At 35.1% G+C, this 19307-nt stretch overlaps 1 protein-coding gene across 3 annotated transcripts in view; it reads left to right on the top strand.

Moving 5' to 3' along the window:
* Positions 1–19019, top strand: part of WDR72 (WD repeat domain 72) — a 292937-nt gene extending 273918 nt beyond the window's left edge. For all 3 annotated transcript variants that reach the window (XM_027840835.1, XM_027840836.1, XM_027840834.1), the window contains exons 19-20: positions 11339–11443; positions 17688–19019. In XM_027840835.1, the coding sequence (XP_027696636.1) occupies positions 11339–11443; positions 17688–17743 (161 nt within the window). In that variant the 3' untranslated portion in view covers positions 17744–19019. The remainder of the gene's footprint in view (positions 1–11338; positions 11444–17687) is intronic.
* The last annotated feature ends 288 nt before the right edge of the window (positions 19020–19307 follow it).

The following is a 19307-nucleotide window of genomic DNA, read 5'->3' as shown; positions in this document are numbered from 1 at the left end:
TATGGGATATGATTCAGATAAAAAGCTGCTAAATTCAAAGTGACTGACTATAGGATTATGATAATACTATAAATTAATTCTCTAAAAAGTTTATTTTAGATATCCTTGATGTTGTCAACTAACTCAAAAATAGGGTTTGTTAGGACAACCTTTTCTATTTCATTATTTTCCATTTCCTATTCAGGAAACAAGAGTGTCCTGACACTTTAACTAACAGTCTGGGACAGACTCTTTCCCCTGACATCATGACAGCTTTCAATGGGGGAATTCTGGAATAAATTCCCCTACACATCTGAGGTGGTTGTAGGTCCTGCCTCCTGAAAGGTTACTGCTAGTACAAATTCCAATGCTAGTGTCATCTGACAGTTTAAATAGCTACTAGTTCAGAGGAAAAACCTTTTTTGTATTTATTTACCTTTATGGTTAACTTGAGACTTGGCTTTGATTTAAATTGTGCTGTGCTATGTATCCTAATCTTAAGTTCATTTATAAATAATGTTGATCCCTATTCCCAGAAGCCAGCTTGATTTCCACTCGATTGAAGAGTCATTTTTGCTCTTCCCAACCTTCTGCTAAATTTTCAAATACAAAATGGCATGTTTCTTGCAAATTTCTTTTAGATTCTACCCTTTGCGTACCATACTTCAATTTGTCGAAATACAGATACCTATTTGTTTCCTTTTCCAGAATCTATACTCTGTTTTCTATGTAGTTTTTCTTAGATCATTGATATAGGAGAATAAGGTAAATAAATTTCCTTATCACTGGACTTTAGATCCTTACGAACAAAGTTAAATTAATTTTTCAGAATAGAAATTAAGTGAATGTTATATTTAATTCTTAATATGTTCTTAAAGGGCATTTATCACTTGTAATTTCTTCTAGTGATAAACAATGCCTTTCAGATAAAATACTTCTGAGTCTCTTCGTCAGTATTATTTACAGTATTAACTTAAACCCAGGTTTTCTTTAACAAGTAAGTGTAGATTTGAGATGGCTGATTTGGCAGAATTTTAGTTCCTTCCTTGGAGAATATATAAACCTTGGACATTATTCCATTGTTCTATACTTTGAGGATCAGGGATTATCTTGGTCTAGGTACTCCTTCCATTGATGCAGATTATAATTTTTTTATACCTTAGTAGATAGCTTTTTTAGTTGCCAAAAAAAAAATTGTCACAGGTCAATGAATCTTATTATTTATGGTGATTATCTTTTGCATACACAGGCCTGGGTTCAAGTAGTTCTGTTATACCAGGGACATCTACCACCCCTGGTGCAACAAAGGAAACATTTTCAGAAATTGCTGGTTGAACAAAATGTATTTTGCAATTAGAAGGCACTTCCACTTCTGAGCTTTCAGACCTTTTTATTCATCAGAATAGATATGATGAAAGAGGGACTAATTTAGTCATAAAACCTATGTCGAGAAAAGAAGTGGCTGATCCTTTTTTTTTTTTTTAGCATATAAGTTAAGTGTCTTGTTCCTGTTCCCAAGGTAATTAGTGACAACTTGGGACTAGAACCCAGGTTTTCCAGCTCCAAGTAGGCTATTCTGTTTGACATACTATATGCTCTCCCCTATTTATCCATTTAGATTTTATAAACCAAATTATTGGCCTACCAATGAATTTTATGTCTACCAACAAAGTACTAGCCTCACTAAGTTTGGAGACACTCATCAGGAAATTGGATGATGAATCTTTTTGACGAAAACAACTCTGAAGACCAGCTACTAAGTAAGACATCAAAGGATTGCAGTCTACAACAAAGGAGATCATGTTCACAGTGATTTAATTCTTAAATCAAAATATGTTAGCCTGTAACTGAGTAGCACTATGGATATAGTCATGAACTTATTATCAGGAGGAGTGGAATTCAAATCCAGCCTCAGAAACTTATCAATAGTATGAAACTGGGAAAGTCACCTAACCCTCATTCTGCCTCAGTTTCCTCATCTGTAAAATGGGGTTAATAATAGCAGCTACTTCCCAGAATTGTTGTAAGGAACAAATGGGATAATATTTATAAAGCATTTTGTGAACTTTAAAGTATTATGTAAAGGCTAGCTATAATGGTACCATAAATAGTGGTTTTGGCATATTGACAGAGAGCAGGTATGGGTAAGTGGCAAACTCTAAACACATGTCTAAGTTTATAATATTTGGGAATATTTTGTTAACAGTTGAGTTGCAGTAGCCACAGAAAATTTTTTCTTGGAATTCACTTAACCAGAGCAATCTATTAGCTGCTAATACTTTGGTTCCTTCCCCACACAATGAAATTTGATGTACGTAATATAAAGAAACTTACAGGCATTTAAAGATCCTGAAGAATAAATTATGTTTTATATAGTTTTAACATTGAATATTTTATTTGTCTAATATTTTGAAATTGGCTCTCCTCTGTATTATTTTTATGCAGACTACATTCAAAAGAATATATGTTCAATCAAAATGCCCCACTTCCCAACCATTCTGCAGAATATAACATTTATGACATATTAAAATGATAAAGTGTTATTTCCTTAAAATTATTTATTAACTTTCAAAAATTATTTTCTACTAGCATTGCCAAATTAATTCAGCTCAACTCAAGATGTCTTTATTAAGAACCTATTAAATACTAGGTACAGAGGATACAAAGAAAACCAATCCAATACAGAAGGATCCCTAACAATTAAGGAATTGACATTTTATTCATTAGTCACGTATCCTCTATTTTCATTATGATGACTGAGTGTTAGTATTAGTAGTGCCATAGATTTATAGTGAGAAAGGATTTCAGAGGTCATCTAATCCAACTCCCGTATTTATAGATAAGACTTTATTTTATAGATATGACTTGCCCAAAGTTTTATATGTAGTAAGAATTTGAACCTAGGCCATTTGAGTCCAAATCTGAGGCCCATTCTGATGCACCATGATGAATATTGAGAAAAGAACAACAAATATTAGAACTTTTCACTGAATCTAGATATTTAAATTAGAAGGCTAGCATGATTCTTTAAGCTGTTAGGGTTTTCAAATGGTGAATCATTTAGCATTTCAAAAGTAGTCTTTGAATTGTTGTTAATAGAGTGAGTCCATGCTAGAAATGTCACCCAGCAAATGTTTATAGAAACTCCCAAAATTTCAAATTATTACATTTAGGAGATGTCAAGTATTCTATAGAATTTTTTGGCCTCTATATGAACTGTTCTCCTAGAACTTAACATATCAGTGATGGGTGGAAGTGGGCGGAGAAGTGGTTGGGGCAGAGGAGAATACACTTTTAAATTTTTAAATTTTATTTTACTTTTAGGCACTTCTGAATGAATGAGCCTCCACTGTTTTTTGCAAACTAAATAAGCTTTAACACAGGATATAGCTATTGCTATTCAAACGAGATCAGGGAGAAGCCTGACTTGATTATCTCAATAGATACTATTAAGCAGAGTAATATGTACACAGCTTAATATTTTCCCAATAAAGTTTTGAACAAAAAAGCTGCCACTTTGTAGAATGAATTTGGCCTCCTAAAACTGATACATACTGTTTGCCAGCAATCATAATGAATGCCACCAATTAAAACATTTGTACTTATTACTCTTCTCCCTTTTTAAATTTTCTAACTTATTAATACTTAGTTTCATGTATTATTTATTTTTTATCTTTATCATTGACATTTCTTCAGAACTTAAGAACATTTAATAACTTTCAAATTATCTCAAAGTTTGAAAGAAGCATAAATTATTTCTCTATTTTGGAAACTGAGGCCCATGGGAAGGAAGTACCTGGCTCTTGGGAACACAATGATCTGTAAAAGTGAAACTAGGTCTCTGAACCACTTTTCTGTTGCTCATTCTATTAGTCTAAGTTGCCGCTCAGTAATTCCTACGAGTTGCCCCCCACACTTTTATTGTTTAGACTATTGAATGATGCAATTTGTCTATCAATTGCCATGTTAACTCACTCCATGATCAATTAGAATTCTTCATTTGAGCCTCTGCAGCAGCTAGAATGTTTTGCTCTGTTTTTCAATAGACAAACATTTCAATCTGTTTTATCTCTTTACAAATGATTTTCTTATAAACATCATCCTTCTCTCTGAAGATGTGGTATGCCCAAGATGGATTAGGTCCATCGTTTAAATCATGCATAAATAGTTTATATATTAAAAAAAATTACTGCAAGCTGCAAGTTTTACTCACACAGTAAATACTATGGATTTTAATATCACGTAGGGTGCCATGCCATAGGAGAGAGCAAGCAAGCCGTGTTTACGTCAAGGCTTAGTGTTTTCTCATTGGAAATCATAACAAACTCTACTGCTGTCAGAAAGGTTTCCAGCTGGTTTGTTTGCTGACTGTGGCTACTGGGCATGCCCAGCCTGACAGCTAGTTTTATTACCCTGCAGAAGGTGAGAGAAAGAAGAAACCCTTCCTCTCACCTTTTATGGAAGTGACAGATACAACTCAAAGGAACCAGAATAGGAAAAGGTAAGTGAGCACTGGGGAACATAGCACCACATGAAAACAATTACACAAAACCTTCCAGTTTTTGTTTTTGCTTTTTTGGTGGGGTGAGCTCTCCATATCACTCAGTGACTGCTTCTTATCTCCCTATTTGCTCATCCCCAAAATCCCCTGTGTCTGAACAACTCACAACATCATACAATCATAGCTATTTATGTTGGGAGGGACTTCAGAGCGCATCTAGTCCAACTTCTCATTTTATACATGAGGAAACTGAGGCCCAGGGAAATTAAATGACTTGCCCCCAGGATCACAGAAGCAATAAATATTGTAGATGGAATTTAAATCGAGGTTCTAGAGTCAGAGCTCTTTATGCTGCAGCTTTCCCTTTTTAGCCCTGTTCCTTGTGTCCAAACTTCTGCTGGAATCTCTTTTAGCTCCTGGACCATCCTTGCTTTGGACTTCCAACCATCCCTCTATACCTTCTCAATATGTAACATTCACTATAAGGACTATCTCCTTCTCCCATTGGTGAGCTCCTATTGGAATATCCATTTTATGGAAAAGCCCAGTTGGCCTTCATTCCATTCCTGGTCCCGCTCCTGACTTTCTGACTTTAAAACCATACCCCATTGCTAGGTACCTTCTTCCCTCTCCCCTTCCTTTTTCAGTTCTCTTTTCTGTGTCATATCCCCTCATTACATTAGATTATAAGCTTCTTGAGGGTAGGGATTGTCTTTTTGCTTGAGAATGTAAGCTCACGGGCAGGGACTGTCTTTTTACTTGTATTTGTATTCTCAGTGTTTAGTGCAATGCCAGGCAAAGAGTAAGCCCTTAATAATTCTTGGTCCTTCCTTTCTTTCTTTTATCCTTCCTTCCTTCCTTCCTTCCTTCCTTCCTTCCTTCCTTCCTTCCTTTCCTGGTCTTGAAGAAGGATTGATCCAGCTAAGGGAAGTTTGGGACTCATCCTTTCCAATTAAATTGCTCCATAAAAATTGTTTAGACTTCATTCCCCCAACATTTGCTGTCCATACTCTACATCTCCTAAAGATATTCTAGGTTTATAAGATTGACCTTTCAGTTGTCAATTTTTTGAGGTATGTGATGAGTAAATGGAATACCATTTTATAGCTTTCAGTGAGGAAAAATAACTTCCAAATTAAGAACTATATTTATAAAATGAGAAATATTTCAGAATCCATTAAGGAGAAACTAAGTAGGAATAGTCTTGGCTTTAAGATAAAATATATATATGAGCCCATCATCCATTTTTCTCTATCTTGATAATATGAAGATCTTTGCCAACCCTGAAATATAGCTTCATAAGCTATTGAAAATTTCCAAGAATCTTTATTGATGGGCTACAAATTCAATTCAGTGTGGATAACTATAACTCATTATGGAAGGTAACATAGTGGAGTAGATAGAAGCTGTGTGTAGAGTCCAGAATATCACCTTTGATGCTTACTAGCTATGTGTCTCTGGGCAAGTCATTGAACTCAATCCACTCCCTAAAGATTGACTCAAATTATCAACATATTTGGGTCTGAATTGATTGAGGAATTGCCAGAAGGGCAGTTCCACATACTGATCTCATCAGGGCCCTTTCTCGGATTCATGCGTATATGGTGGTAGTACAATTTACTTTTATCCATGGACTCTACATGTAAAGATCAAAATTATGGAAGACACATACTACAAGGGTTAACCCTTTTATAATTACATCTCCTACTGTCTAGAATAGAAGAATTAGCCTCAAAGGGAAATTCTAGAAAATTGTGCATTCCCTTAGAAAGTATTTAAAAAAATCTCTTGATGCCTATATCAAGATTAGGGTAGCAAATACATTAATGGAATTAGGCAATATATTGGCTTGGTTCTGCCCTTGTTTAATTCATCTTTCCTGGATTTCTTGCTCCATGCCTTTCTAACTACGCAAATTTGACTCCTCTACAAAGCCCCAATTTAGCTTCTGTCTTCTCTATGAAACCTTCTTTGGTCACTCCCACTGGAAGTGATCTCTTCTTCCTCTGAACTCAAATATCACTTTTTGTGATATTTATTGTTTATGGATACTAAAATGTTAAATATCTCTCCTCCGGTCACACAGCCACTATCTTTCAGAGATAAGATTTAATCCATATCTTACTGACTACAATGTCAGCTCTCTATCCACTACACCATGCTGTCTCTCTAGTTAGTTGTCTCTCTTTTAGTTACCTTTTCATGTTCAGTAGTCTTATCTCCTTTCCTTGACAACAAATGTGATGATGTCTTAAACTTCTATAAATTCCCTCAACACCTAACTGTGCTTTGCACATAATAGGTTCTCAAACATAATTGATCTGATTGAACATAAAATGGTGCAGCACAGAAACCATCACACCCAACAATAGAGAACCATGATTCAACAGAATATGTAAAACAGAAGGTGCAATTGACAAATCAGTCCTCTACATGAGAATATAAACATAAGAAAACCCAATTTGGTAATTTCTATTGATCTCAGGTTGCAAAACTGAAAGATTACTTCTGTAGCAAATCTAAACTACTGACTATAAAATTAGCACAATTTTATGCCACAACATCTTGGAGGAAGTCAGAATATAATTCAGGAGGCAATCTAAAAACAACCGAATGGCAAAAACTAGTAGGAGAAACAGAAAAACATCTTGGTATCTACTGGCATCCACTCAGCCAAAACTGTGTAGCTGAAGTTACATATGATTTTTGGGCAAAGCAAGGCATCATATTGTGTAAGCCCATAATGTTTGTGATCACAGTTGTGGTATTTGCCTCTAGATATTGTTGCAAGTATATGCTTTAAGGGACCTTGGGAGATGTAGAAGCAGAAAGTATATTAAAAAAAATGAAACAAAAAAACAGAGATTTTATGATTGTAGATATAGAGTCGAGCAGCCAAAGCCAACTTTCTCATTTTATAAATTAGGAAACTGAGTCCCAGAGAGGTTAAGTGACTTGCCTAGACTCTCACAAGTGATGAGTGGCAGAACCAGGACTTGAATTCCAATTGCAAACCCCGCAACGGCTTACACATATTAATATTTCTACGTTCATGAATAATGACTTAAAACCTAAAGGTGGATTAATAAATTTGACAGTACTATAAATCAATCTGATGATGCTTAAAGCACTTTGCACATTTCCATTATCTTCAACAGCATCATATGAAACTAAGTAGTGCAGAATATGATTTTGTAAGATGTACATGGATTAGTGGAAAGAATACTGGCTCTTGAGTTAAAGGCCCTGAGTTCAAAATCCCATCTAATATTTACTACTTGTGGGATCTTGGCCAATTCACTTAAGGTCTTGGGTTCAGCTTCCTCAACTATAAAATGAGAGGGTCAGGCTAGGTGATCTCTCGGGTGCCTTAAAGCTCTCTGTCTTTTGGATCTGAACCTATGGTCCTGTCATGGAAAATGAAAAGCTGTAATAAAAAACCAGCAAATCTTGACAACACAAAGAACCTACTGTGTAATGGGATTTGAAGTTATAACTATCCCTTTCAGATTAAAAAGAAAACAAAAACACCTATAGATTAAAAGCACATACACATAAGTAAATAGCTACAGTAGAGAGGCTGTGAGTTTGAAAACTGAGGACTATCAATGTTAAGGCTCTGACTTCGCCCACCATATTGACTTCATGCTTAGTGGTTAGAATTACAGACAATTCAGGTGATACTTGGAATTACTTGCTATATCAAATCCTGGTTTGTGGTTTGAATTCTTTCACAGGCCAGAAAGCTTTGTCTTCTTTCATGGACAGAGGCTGTTCCTCCAGATGAGTACAAAATACTTTGCAGACTTGTTTTTGATGCCACAGTAGAGCCCGGCTGTGGCAGGGAGGTGACCTAGTATTCTCAAAAGGCTAAACCAGTGGAAGAGTGTAAGTTCTACCAAGCTGGAAAGGCATTGACCATGCACCTGCTGATAGACATTTTGAGGATAAGCCTAGGCTTGAGAAGCAAATCACCAGTTTGGCTGCAGGGTGATGAATTTTTCTGAGTTAGTAAAAGCATTGATTAAGCACTTACTATGTGCCAGGCACTGTGCTAAATTCTGGGATTACAATGAGATGAGAAACAAAAAGCACCTGTCTGCCCTTAAGGAACATAGATCCTAATGGATCAGACAACATGTAAATATCCAGGTTCGTTTAATATGCATACCAAATACACAAAAGTAATCTGAAAGAGGGAGATATTAGCAGCTGGAAGAGAGGGGGGATTGGAAAAAACCTAGAGAAAGTAGGATTTGATCTAAGCCTTGAAGGAAATCAAGCAAAGTACAAGGTAGATGTGAGGAAACAGAGCGTTTCATGCAGGGGGAATAGCTAATATCAAGTCCCCAGAAACCCTTACTGGCCATCTACTAAATTACTGAAGGAGATGGGGATCTGTGTTGGTATCCATATTGGACTTACCAATCCTTGAAGAAAAATGTTAGATGTCTATAACAACAAACATCTGACTTGAAATTAACACATGATAGATAATTGGGCCAGTTAATGTACATGAAACCATTTCAAAATATAATAAAATAAATTTTACTTTGATGTCCCTTACTTTCTCTACATTTGTTCCTGGCCAGATACACAGCCTCTCTCTCCCCCTTCCACACCTCCTTTCTCTGTATGGGGAAGTGTGGCCTCCTGTTGTTTCATTTTGTTGCACATTAGAATAATTAATCTGTTGGTCTAGATCTATTCCTCCATATTAATAGTTTTCTATTTATTAGGTTGTCATTATGATTGGCATTAATAACATATTTCAATGATTTTTTAATTAAACAGACTTGTAATTTCTTTGGTGTTTTTGATGGGGAAAAAAGTCCCTACTGATGCAGATTGGTACCTGCTCTCACATTTATGGTCTAAGAGAGTTTCCTTGAGGCATTGAGAGTTTAAATAGCTTGCTTAGGGTGATACAGCTAGTATGTGTCATAGGCTGACTTGAATCCAGGACTTGCTGACTCTTAACACCAGCTCTATTCACTATGTTCTATTATATCACAATAATATTGAATCACTATTATTAATTTATATCATGTGATGTCAGGAGAACGTGAAAAAAACCACAAAGTTAGGTATAACCAGCTTATAGGAACACAAGGTCAAGGTGAGCCATCCTGGCTTGATGCTAGTTGCATCATTGATGGAATACCTGCATTGAAGAGATCACAGATGTCCTCAGGAGTACCGAAATATTGGAGTAATTGATACTGTTTCAAATCTCCAAAACAACTTTCCTCATCATTTATAGACTAGAACAAGAGTTTTTGCATCATAAAGAGTTATGAAATACATGCCACCTTTGTATTTAAGTGATATTTAGATTTTATACTCATTGCCTCTCTAAAAGCCATTACAATACCAGAATGTCAGAGCTGATATGGACTTAAGAGACACGTGCCCAACCTTCTCATTTTGCAGATTCTGAAACTGAAACCCAGAAAAACTAAGTTAAATTCCTCCATGACAAAGAGCCTACTGGTGGAAGAGTCAGTACTAGAAACCATTTCTTGTAAATTTCAACATACTGTGCTATTCACCATCTTTTGTTTGGAAGTTGGTCATAATGAGCAAAAAAAAAAAATACCAACAGAAACTTTTATGCTTTGAGTTTAATTTTTCATGTCCAAGGAAAACCTTACTAAAAAGAGAACAAATCAATTTTCTCAGATAATTTCAGTTATAATTTCTAGATTAAAGTGAATGTGGATAGGAACATCTCTCAAGAACTTATACTAATCATCCAAAGATTACTGATATTGCAATAGTGAAAAATTATACATTTACTAAGAGGGTAGGTGGCAGTGTTTGATGTAAGTTTACAGTGTTTGGCCTAGAATTATTAATACACATATCACTAATACCACTACTAATATGGATGAAATATTTTAAATTACTTTTTCATTAACTTTATTCATAACAACAAAATGTAATTTTCTAGCAAATAAGAGTGATGAAAATTTAGTGTTTATGGGGTTAGTACCCCAGATCAAGATATAACTTTTGCCAAATAAGAAATTTAAATATTTTCCTCCAAAGAGAACAACTAGGCATAGTTAATGTATTAATCCTTACTTAATGTACTTTCCTTTTTTTTTCCCCAAGAAAGCCCCCATGGACAATATTGATGTGATGTGGGCCACAGAGGTCACAAAAAGTCAGGCACAACTAAACTACTGAACAACAACTTTCCCTTTTAGAATTATTAAGGGAAAGCTATACTAAAAGATATATCATCCAGCTGTGTAGCCTTCAAAACACCCAATTGGGGTCTCCCATGGTTTTAATAAATAAAATTTTGTGAGTGCTAAAATTTTATGAGATATTTTTGATATATTATGTTTTTTTCTTTTAAAAATATATTTAAATAGATGGAAATATGCATTACACAGATAGTATTAAATAGCTATGATTTTGTGTAGCAAGAGGACTCATCTTACCAACTTAAAGTATTTCTAATTAACTAAGCTTATAGTCTTCTCTGTGTGTCCAGTTGCCACTAATTGACTTTATTCTTTCAGATTTATGCATTAAAAATACGATTTCTACTTTGAAGGGATCACTTTGCTACTTTGTAGCTTTTAAGCTGATGCCATGAACTTATTTTTCGTCCAAGATAAAGTCACATCTATAGATTTTTCAACTAATTACATGTCTGCCAATAAATACTGGGAGGATATATTTTATTTCAATTTATTATTTCTGTTTACAAAGTATGCCCTTAGAAAGATTTGTGGTATTGAATAACAGTGGTGTGTTTTGTTGTTTTGTTGCTTGTGTATATATTACCACTTTTCATTTCATCTTTTTCTTTCTTTCTTCTTTTCTTTTCTTTGTTTTTAATAGCTACAGTCAGCGTGGTCAAGCATGACAGCCACTCAAACTCGGCAAACTTCCAAGAAGCTGAGGACATGCCTGACAGATGTGTCTTAGAAGAGTCAGAGAGCCCAGGTGAAAGCCATTTAAAGATAGTCACCAAGTATAAAATGATAAATTTGACACAGCTTTTGGGTCTATGGAAAGAGGAGAGGGGGAGGGTGGGGAAGGACATTGTAACGCTGTTTTCTCTTAGCAGCTGCACTGTCAAATTAAGAGTCACCTCCAGGGGTCAGAGTGTGGAGCTGTTATCCTTTCCTCTTTCATCAAGAATTCAAGTCCTGCGAAGTACAAAGGCATTAAGACTGAAAGGGAAGCAGACTCTATTAGTTCATTATAATAATTTTAGACTAAACTAGTTAACCTAAGGATAGGCTCTGAGCTCTGAAGGATGCTGTAAGGTTAAAAAAATAGAACAATGAATTTCAGTCAAGTAGAAAATCAGTCAATTGGGGGGAAACTCAGAGCAAGTGGGAAGCATCAGAAGTCGATTGAACTTTCTGGATACAAATAGAACCACAAGAGTGCTGTGTGGGTTTTCACAGGAAACAAATGGAGCCAAACAGCCATACTATTCAAGAAGTTCAGCCCTTCTAGGTATGATAAAATTTACTTTCTTGCCAAAATTTTGAATTTTTTTGTTTGTTGTTTCATTCCTTTGAAAAGGAATGCAAGAAAAAATGCATTAGATCCAGTAGGCATTAAGGAAACAAGTCTATGTATATTTGTTTATTATAACAACTGATCAACACCAGCTTATACAAGGAGATTGGCACAACTGGACTGTCACAATGCATATAAAAAGACACATCATTACAATGAATGAAAGGGTTAAATATCTTCCCCAGCACCACCACCCACTCCCAGCACTTGCTATTTTCTTTTCCAGCTTTATCTGACTTCTGTATACCCTCTTGCATCTTTGTGTGCTGATCTGTGTATCATATTTTTGATTCATCCTCTCTGTGGCCTGTCAGCTTAGTTAAGAGATTTCCAAATATTGTAGACTTCGCTGACAGGGGGCGGCTGCAAACAGTCCCCTGATCCTTCCCCTAGGAGAGCTACCAAGATTTAATTTTCAGTGAAAGGTGCAGTTTGAAATCCATGTCAGGTCCCCTAAGTCATCTCAGAACCCCAACAGGACCAGTGACTATGGGATTATATTTCAGCGCCCCCTACTACCCCAAGATTCCTTAGGAACTGAAGTGCTATCACACATCTGATCTGAACCACGCTTCCACATTAGCCTCCTTGCAGAACCAAGCAATGGCATCTTTCAAAACTATAAATCTAGCCCTGTTTGCAAATCGTTCCTGATACCTAAAATAAAACATACCATAGAGGCGAAAAGAGGGAAGGGGAGTCAAAGTTGTACAGTGAAGATGAAGGAATGAGTTACTCTTTATTTTGACTGGGTTGGCACCTCCGTGGTCCCACAAGATGTTCTAACAATTATTCACAAGAGTTCTTTGTTGTTGTTGTTGTTGTTGTTATTGTTATTGTTGGGAATGAAACTAAGAGAATCAGATTTTCATGTGAGATGGTACTGGTCCAGATGAGAATAAAGCAGGTGTGTTTCTTTGCGAAAAAAAAAATGGACAAATTTCAATCCACCCAAAACCAATTATTTCTAATCAGAATTCAATGGATTTACAGTAGAATTTAAATACAACACACCATATATGTATATATATATATGTGTATATATATATATAATATCATATATAAAGATATATAAAGAAAAGGATGTACCAAGAAAGAAGAAATATTGATTCAAAAATATAGGCGTTGATAAATAATCCAAACTTTAAAAGTGAGTACTGTTCTGTACATCGGACATCATTAAACTGGTAATAAAGAATGAATTACTCTGGCTTTTTCCTCTGTCCGTTCCTGCATTTTAAGACATCTTGCCTTATAGGCCTGGAAGCCTCTTGAGATTTCACTACTGGTCTCACTGCCTCCCACTGAGAATTTGTGGCTCGGTTGTCATGGAGACATCGTATTTCTCCAAGAATTGCTCATATTGATCCGTGGCCAGGCGTAAATGGCCAGGCGAGTGTGAGGAATAAAGGGGGCTGGGCAGTACTATAAAATGACCAGAGGTTGTGAGTTGGAAATAAGCTCATAGCAAACACTTAGGTAAAAAGAAAGAAGCAGTTTCATTTTGTCTCAGGATTTCGTTTCTGCACTTTGGGCCATTGTCTTCTTTCACTATAGACTGAAAGAAACTTGTTAGTCACTTGTCATGTCAGATCTTTGGTGCTTGTCCTGACACAGCTGTCAGCCTTCCAGCTCTGTGCAGTTCAGGGACACACAACAAAGAGCTAGCAACATGAATTATTTATTGCTCCTTGTGTGGATGAAATTCTGTGATAAGAAATTAAGACACTTCTGACAGAGGTGCTTGTTTAGAAAGAAAGATTTTGATGATAGAATGTATTTGCTCGAAGCACGAGTGAGTATTTTGGTAGGCAAGGATGCTAAGGCATGGGTGGCATGTGAGGAGTCTTATAAATACATTTATATATGTGTGTGTGTATTATATAATATATTTTACATATTATATATTACATATATAATATGTTTTTCTTGTATAGATTGAATAGAACATATTGACTTTTTGAAAAGTGAATATGTGCCCATCCCTTCTTGAATGACGAAGAATTCTAACTTTATGTCATTCATTTGAAAGCACTCTAAAACTTACTTACGTGTACTAAGTGTATAAATATAGAAAGATAGATTTAGATATAGTTAGGACTCTTCTGAAGAGTGTATCATTCATCCTATTTCAAGAAAGATAATAAACTTTTTTTTTAATCAGAGAGAGTACATGATGAGAACTTTTCAAATTAATAAAGGTTTAGAATGTTAACCCTACATCTTATGTATATTTTACTATGTGTAAGATTCATTAGCACTTCAATTTAAAAAATATTAACTGAAGTCAAATTTTAATATAAAATTCTTATTTGACATGTATCTCATACAAGATTCCCATTGAAGGCAATATTTACCTACTAATACTAACAGTTGAAGAATGAAAAATTTAGTCTGTCTTACAGTTTTAAGGGATATTTATTTCAGGTTATTTTGTTTATACTATACCAAACCATTAATTTGTGTTTTCCCCCATTGTATGTCTCAATAGACCAGTCGCTTGATATGGCATATATATAAAAACAAAATTTTTTGGTTCAAGTTCTCTTTCCTCTTCCTTCCTCTCCCCTTTGCTCTATCCTTTTTCCCCCTTCTCTCTTTTCCTTCCTTCCTTCCTTCCTTCCTTCATCTTGTAAATCCTCTGAGCATCGCTATATGAAGTTCACTGTATAGAATATGGCTTACATGCCAAAACTAATTTATTTGCTCAATCCCTAGACCATCTGCAAATTAACAGTAGGTTACTATCAAAGAACAGGGGGAAAAATCTTGCTTCAAAGATTCAGAAAAGTTATTTCTTATAACCTTTTCAAAATAAATGACATTACTTAAACCAAATGTTTTAATTGCTTTATTAACTTGTTTTTAACTTTTAAATTTCAATAAATAGTTTGCTAATTTAAAATTATTTTCATTTTATTTTTGTTACCAAATCAGATGAAATAAAAGGTTTACAGATGGACTAGATTTCACATGCATTTCACATAATACATACCCATTAAAAATGAATTATTAATATATTTTTGAAAACATTTTCTAGTAATTTACCACTATTAGTTCTTTATTAACTGAAGGCCCTTAAACCTGGCAAGGATCTCCAGCCTAGAGCATGCCTGTAATTTCAGTCCTGCTAGGAAACCTTGGCATTTTCTTGTAACTATGTCTCTTCCCTTGGTATTGTTTCATCAGCCAAGATGTTTCCCTGTATCTGAATCCTGGCTATAAATACTAGATTGTAGTTACTTCCATGATATCATTTATAGACTAAACAAACCTGAGGAAACTACTCCTAAGTCTACTACCAAAGAGTGTGAGACGACATTATGCTTTTTCAGAACCCCCCCCCATTGAAGTCTCAGGGCCAACAACATTGTTCTGTTTAAGAACTGCTCAGCTCTGAAAAACAAAGATACTTGTTCACTGTTTGTTCTTCCTTGCTTTTCCTCACAGAAGACACTCTATCTCCTAACCCTTTGCCTTTTCACTAGCTGTTTCCCATTCTTGACATTTTCTCCCTCCTCATCTCCATCTCCCAGTCTCCCTGGATTCCTTCAAGTCCCAGCTAGAAATTCCACCTTTGGCAAGGAACCTTTCACCAAGCTCCTTAATGCAAGTTCCTTCTCTCTGGTGATTATCTCCAATTTATTCTGTATATAGCTTGGCTGTCTATAGGTGTCTTCATGTTGTCTGCCCATTAGACTATGAACTCCTTGAGAACAGAGCCATCTCTCCCCTTTCTTTGTATCCCCAGCACCTAGCATACTGCCTGAAACAGCTCTTAATAAATGCTTGTTGACTGACTAATGGACCAGCCAGTGAGGCTAAGGAAATGTAGCTTCCCCTTTCTTTGATTTTCATTAGTCTCAAAATTCAATTTAGGTGCTGTTCTTAACATCTTAAAACCTTCTCCTTGAAATAAAAACATATGATTCCACTACCCCTCATTTTATACTCACTGTGGGCATAATGAAACTCAATTTTGCTTTGAAAACTTTTAAAAGGGAGAGGTAGGATGACTAGAGGACTCAGCCTTGGAGTCAGGGATACCTGAGTATGTCTAATCTCCATGTTCAGTGTGACTTTAGTCAAACTACTTAATTTCTCAGGTGCCCCCAGCAACACGCTAGGGCTTCAAGGTGCAGAGAAAGTGGGGAGCTGTATTAGTACAGGAAGTTTCTCGCTGGAAGCTCCCTCAACTGATGAAAATTATAAGCCTGGTCTCAAAAAAAAATCAAATGAAAGACATCTTATTTGATTCTTTAATCCTAAGAAGCTTCTAAGAATTTTTACATTCTTCATATCAACTGGGGAAAAAAGGTACAAAAATGTTCTCAAATGGAAAAGGGGTGTCACAAGGTATGGAGTCAAGAATATGCAAACTAATATAAGGGTCTGTCATACTGAAGTAGGTTTTAATCTGTCTACATTATGCTATTAATACGGTTTTATACAAAGCACATTTTGTACATAACTTTGTCGACCAATGTCTTATGTGTGGATATGATGGACAAAACCAGCTTTCTCACTAAGGATGCTAGGGATATTTGCCCTGCTATAAGCCAAGGTATATGTATTTTTTTTTATTCTGGCTCATGAATCACCTGTAAAAATCAGGTAATAGAAAACTAGGACAGATTCAAGAATGAAATGTTGGAGATGGCTGCTGATGATGCATGAAGTAAGAAGAATGTGTAACATATGAGCAACCCATCAATCATAAACACAAGGAACACATTTCTTAGTCTTTATATGGTGAAAAAACCCAGAATCCTAAAAAAAGTAAAAATAGTTCCAAGAGTAAATATATATATGCTATTTCACATAATTATTATTATATGTATTGTCTACCATCAATGCTTACTATTATCAAAGGGAAAATGGTTTTTAACTTAGAATGTTAAAGCATTATGGTAGGATTAAGTGGTGGGGGGAAGCAGGCTGATGGACATGATGTATATCATTAATCCATAGTACTAAAAAAGCCAGAGTTCTAGCTTTCTTTTAAACTCCAAAAACGGATGTAGAGGATTGGACGTGGAGTTATCAAGCTAATAATATGAGTAGAAACCATAGCTAACAAGGACACAGAAATGAGTCACATGTTTGGTCTCATTTGAAGTATTAATTTCAATCACTGAAACTATAATAATCTAAGTAATTTGGGGAATAATTGCATTTGAAGGTTCAGTGAATCAAACCTTGTGTCTCACTGGTATCCCTCAACAAAATTGGGCCTTAGCCCTAAAATGTCTTTGTCAGTTCCAGGAAGAATAATTGGTTTGTTTGTAATTTGGGTCAAGTTTCTATTTTCAAATGAAATACCTTGTATTTAAGTGTTTTTTGTTCTGACGATACAATCATCAGATTCTATATGACATTGTTTATTAATCCATGTTAGTCCTATGTGCATTTGAGGTTTTAATAAAACTTAGGAAAATGGTGTTTATGAGTTTTATATGTTAATTTAATATTTAATTTCAGAATATATAAAATACTTCACAGTTTTAGGTGAAACTATGGTGTTTATGAGTTTTATATGTTAATTTAATATTTAATTTCAGAATATATAAAATACTTCACAGTTTTAGGTGAAACTATGTTTCTATTTGTCAAATTGCCCAAGACAAATACTTTGTTTTTTTTCTTTTCCTTCTAGGTGAGCACAAAACACATCCTTGGATGGCTAAGATGTGCTCCTGTAAGATGTGTTGAAATGCCTCCTCATTTATTGGACTTAGGATTTAAATTAAATAAGGAACTGAAAGCATATTTTTTTTTCATAAAGACTATGTTGTGATTAGAATACAAGAACCAGTTAATATGTCAATCTTTGAAGCCAAACTGCTTAAAAAATTGTAAGAGCTGATCCATTACAAAACTATGCACTATATCCCAAAAAACGTTTTCTAAATTACCTCATGAATCTGCTACTTAGTTTTTCCATTGCTATCCGCAATGTAGAATGCTTGTCCTCTACCATGTGGGTATTTGTAGCTTAGTTCAGCTTTGATAGTGTATTTAGGTTCCATTTTTTTTCATACTCCTGAATCATTTTAAAAACAATATTATGTCAAAGATTACATAAGGCTTTTATATTGACCACCATTTGATTTTATAACCTTCAATTTGTTTAACTATGGTATCAGAAACTTGCCTGCTCTGTTGTGGTTTGTTATTATCTTTATCATACGCAGCCATCACCAAGCAGCCAACGTATCTCTAAGCACTCAGTAAAATCACCTGCCACATGATTATTTCAGTTCATTCCTTCCAAACAGATGCAAAAAGCTGGGTGTGATCATTTACTTCTGTATCATTTAGTTGGTTTGTTGTTCCCCATGTAAGATTGGATGGAGCGCATGGTTGTCTGATCATCAACTTATGAACCAATCTGCATCAATGGATATTACTGGTATGATCAGCATGATCCAAGCTAGAAATGGGATTAAAATTTGACCTTCATATCAACTTGTATCTTTCTTCTCCAATGCTCTTCAGTTTTCTTTAGCTGAGATGCAGAAAATGATACTTCAGCACTCTGTAATTTGACTGTGTGGGTACTTATTCTACAACACCCAGGGCCACTCTGATATAACTTAGGAGATACTCTCCAAGAATTACTCTTACCCAAAATAATGCATCACCCTGCAGTCAACTTGGTGGTGAGTGTTTCCAAACTTAGCTTGGAGGTCCTTGTGACATAGGCATAAGCATATTATTCATTGCCAGACCCATAATTGAAGCCAAATCCTTTTCATTTTAGTGGGGCCTACTAGAATTTTTAGTCTGCTTACACATTATTCAAGAACCCAGGGTCACCTCCATATTACAATGAAAAAAATCACAGTAGAGGGGGAAAACTACAATAAAAAAAATAGGAAAGCCCTTCAGATATTCACCCATCCATCAGTGGTTAGATGCATCACAATCCATTTCCCAAAATTCATATTATAACCCCAAAGACAGTTTCTAAATCAGCAATATCATATATATTAATATACACATATTACTAATATATATACATACATACATATATATACATAATATATACATACATATATACACATACATATGTGTATATATGTATACATATGTGTGTGTGTGTGTATATATATACATTATCCCCCTGAAAAGCTGAAACAAAAGTGACTTTTCCCATCAAAGATGCTAGATGGGGGATTACTTATTACTATAATGAAACGGAATTAAAACAACAACAAATATGTCAGAGTCATCCAAATGAATTAACTGAAGCAGTCACTTTGGGAGCCTTATT

The sequence above is a fragment of the Vombatus ursinus genome, unplaced genomic scaffold (genome assembly GCF_900497805.2).
Source record: "Vombatus ursinus unplaced genomic scaffold, bare-nosed wombat genome assembly UNPS02014848.1, whole genome shotgun sequence".
NCBI lineage: Eukaryota > Metazoa > Chordata > Mammalia > Diprotodontia > Vombatidae > Vombatus > Vombatus ursinus.
This window is presented reverse-complemented; position numbering and strand designations above follow the sequence as displayed.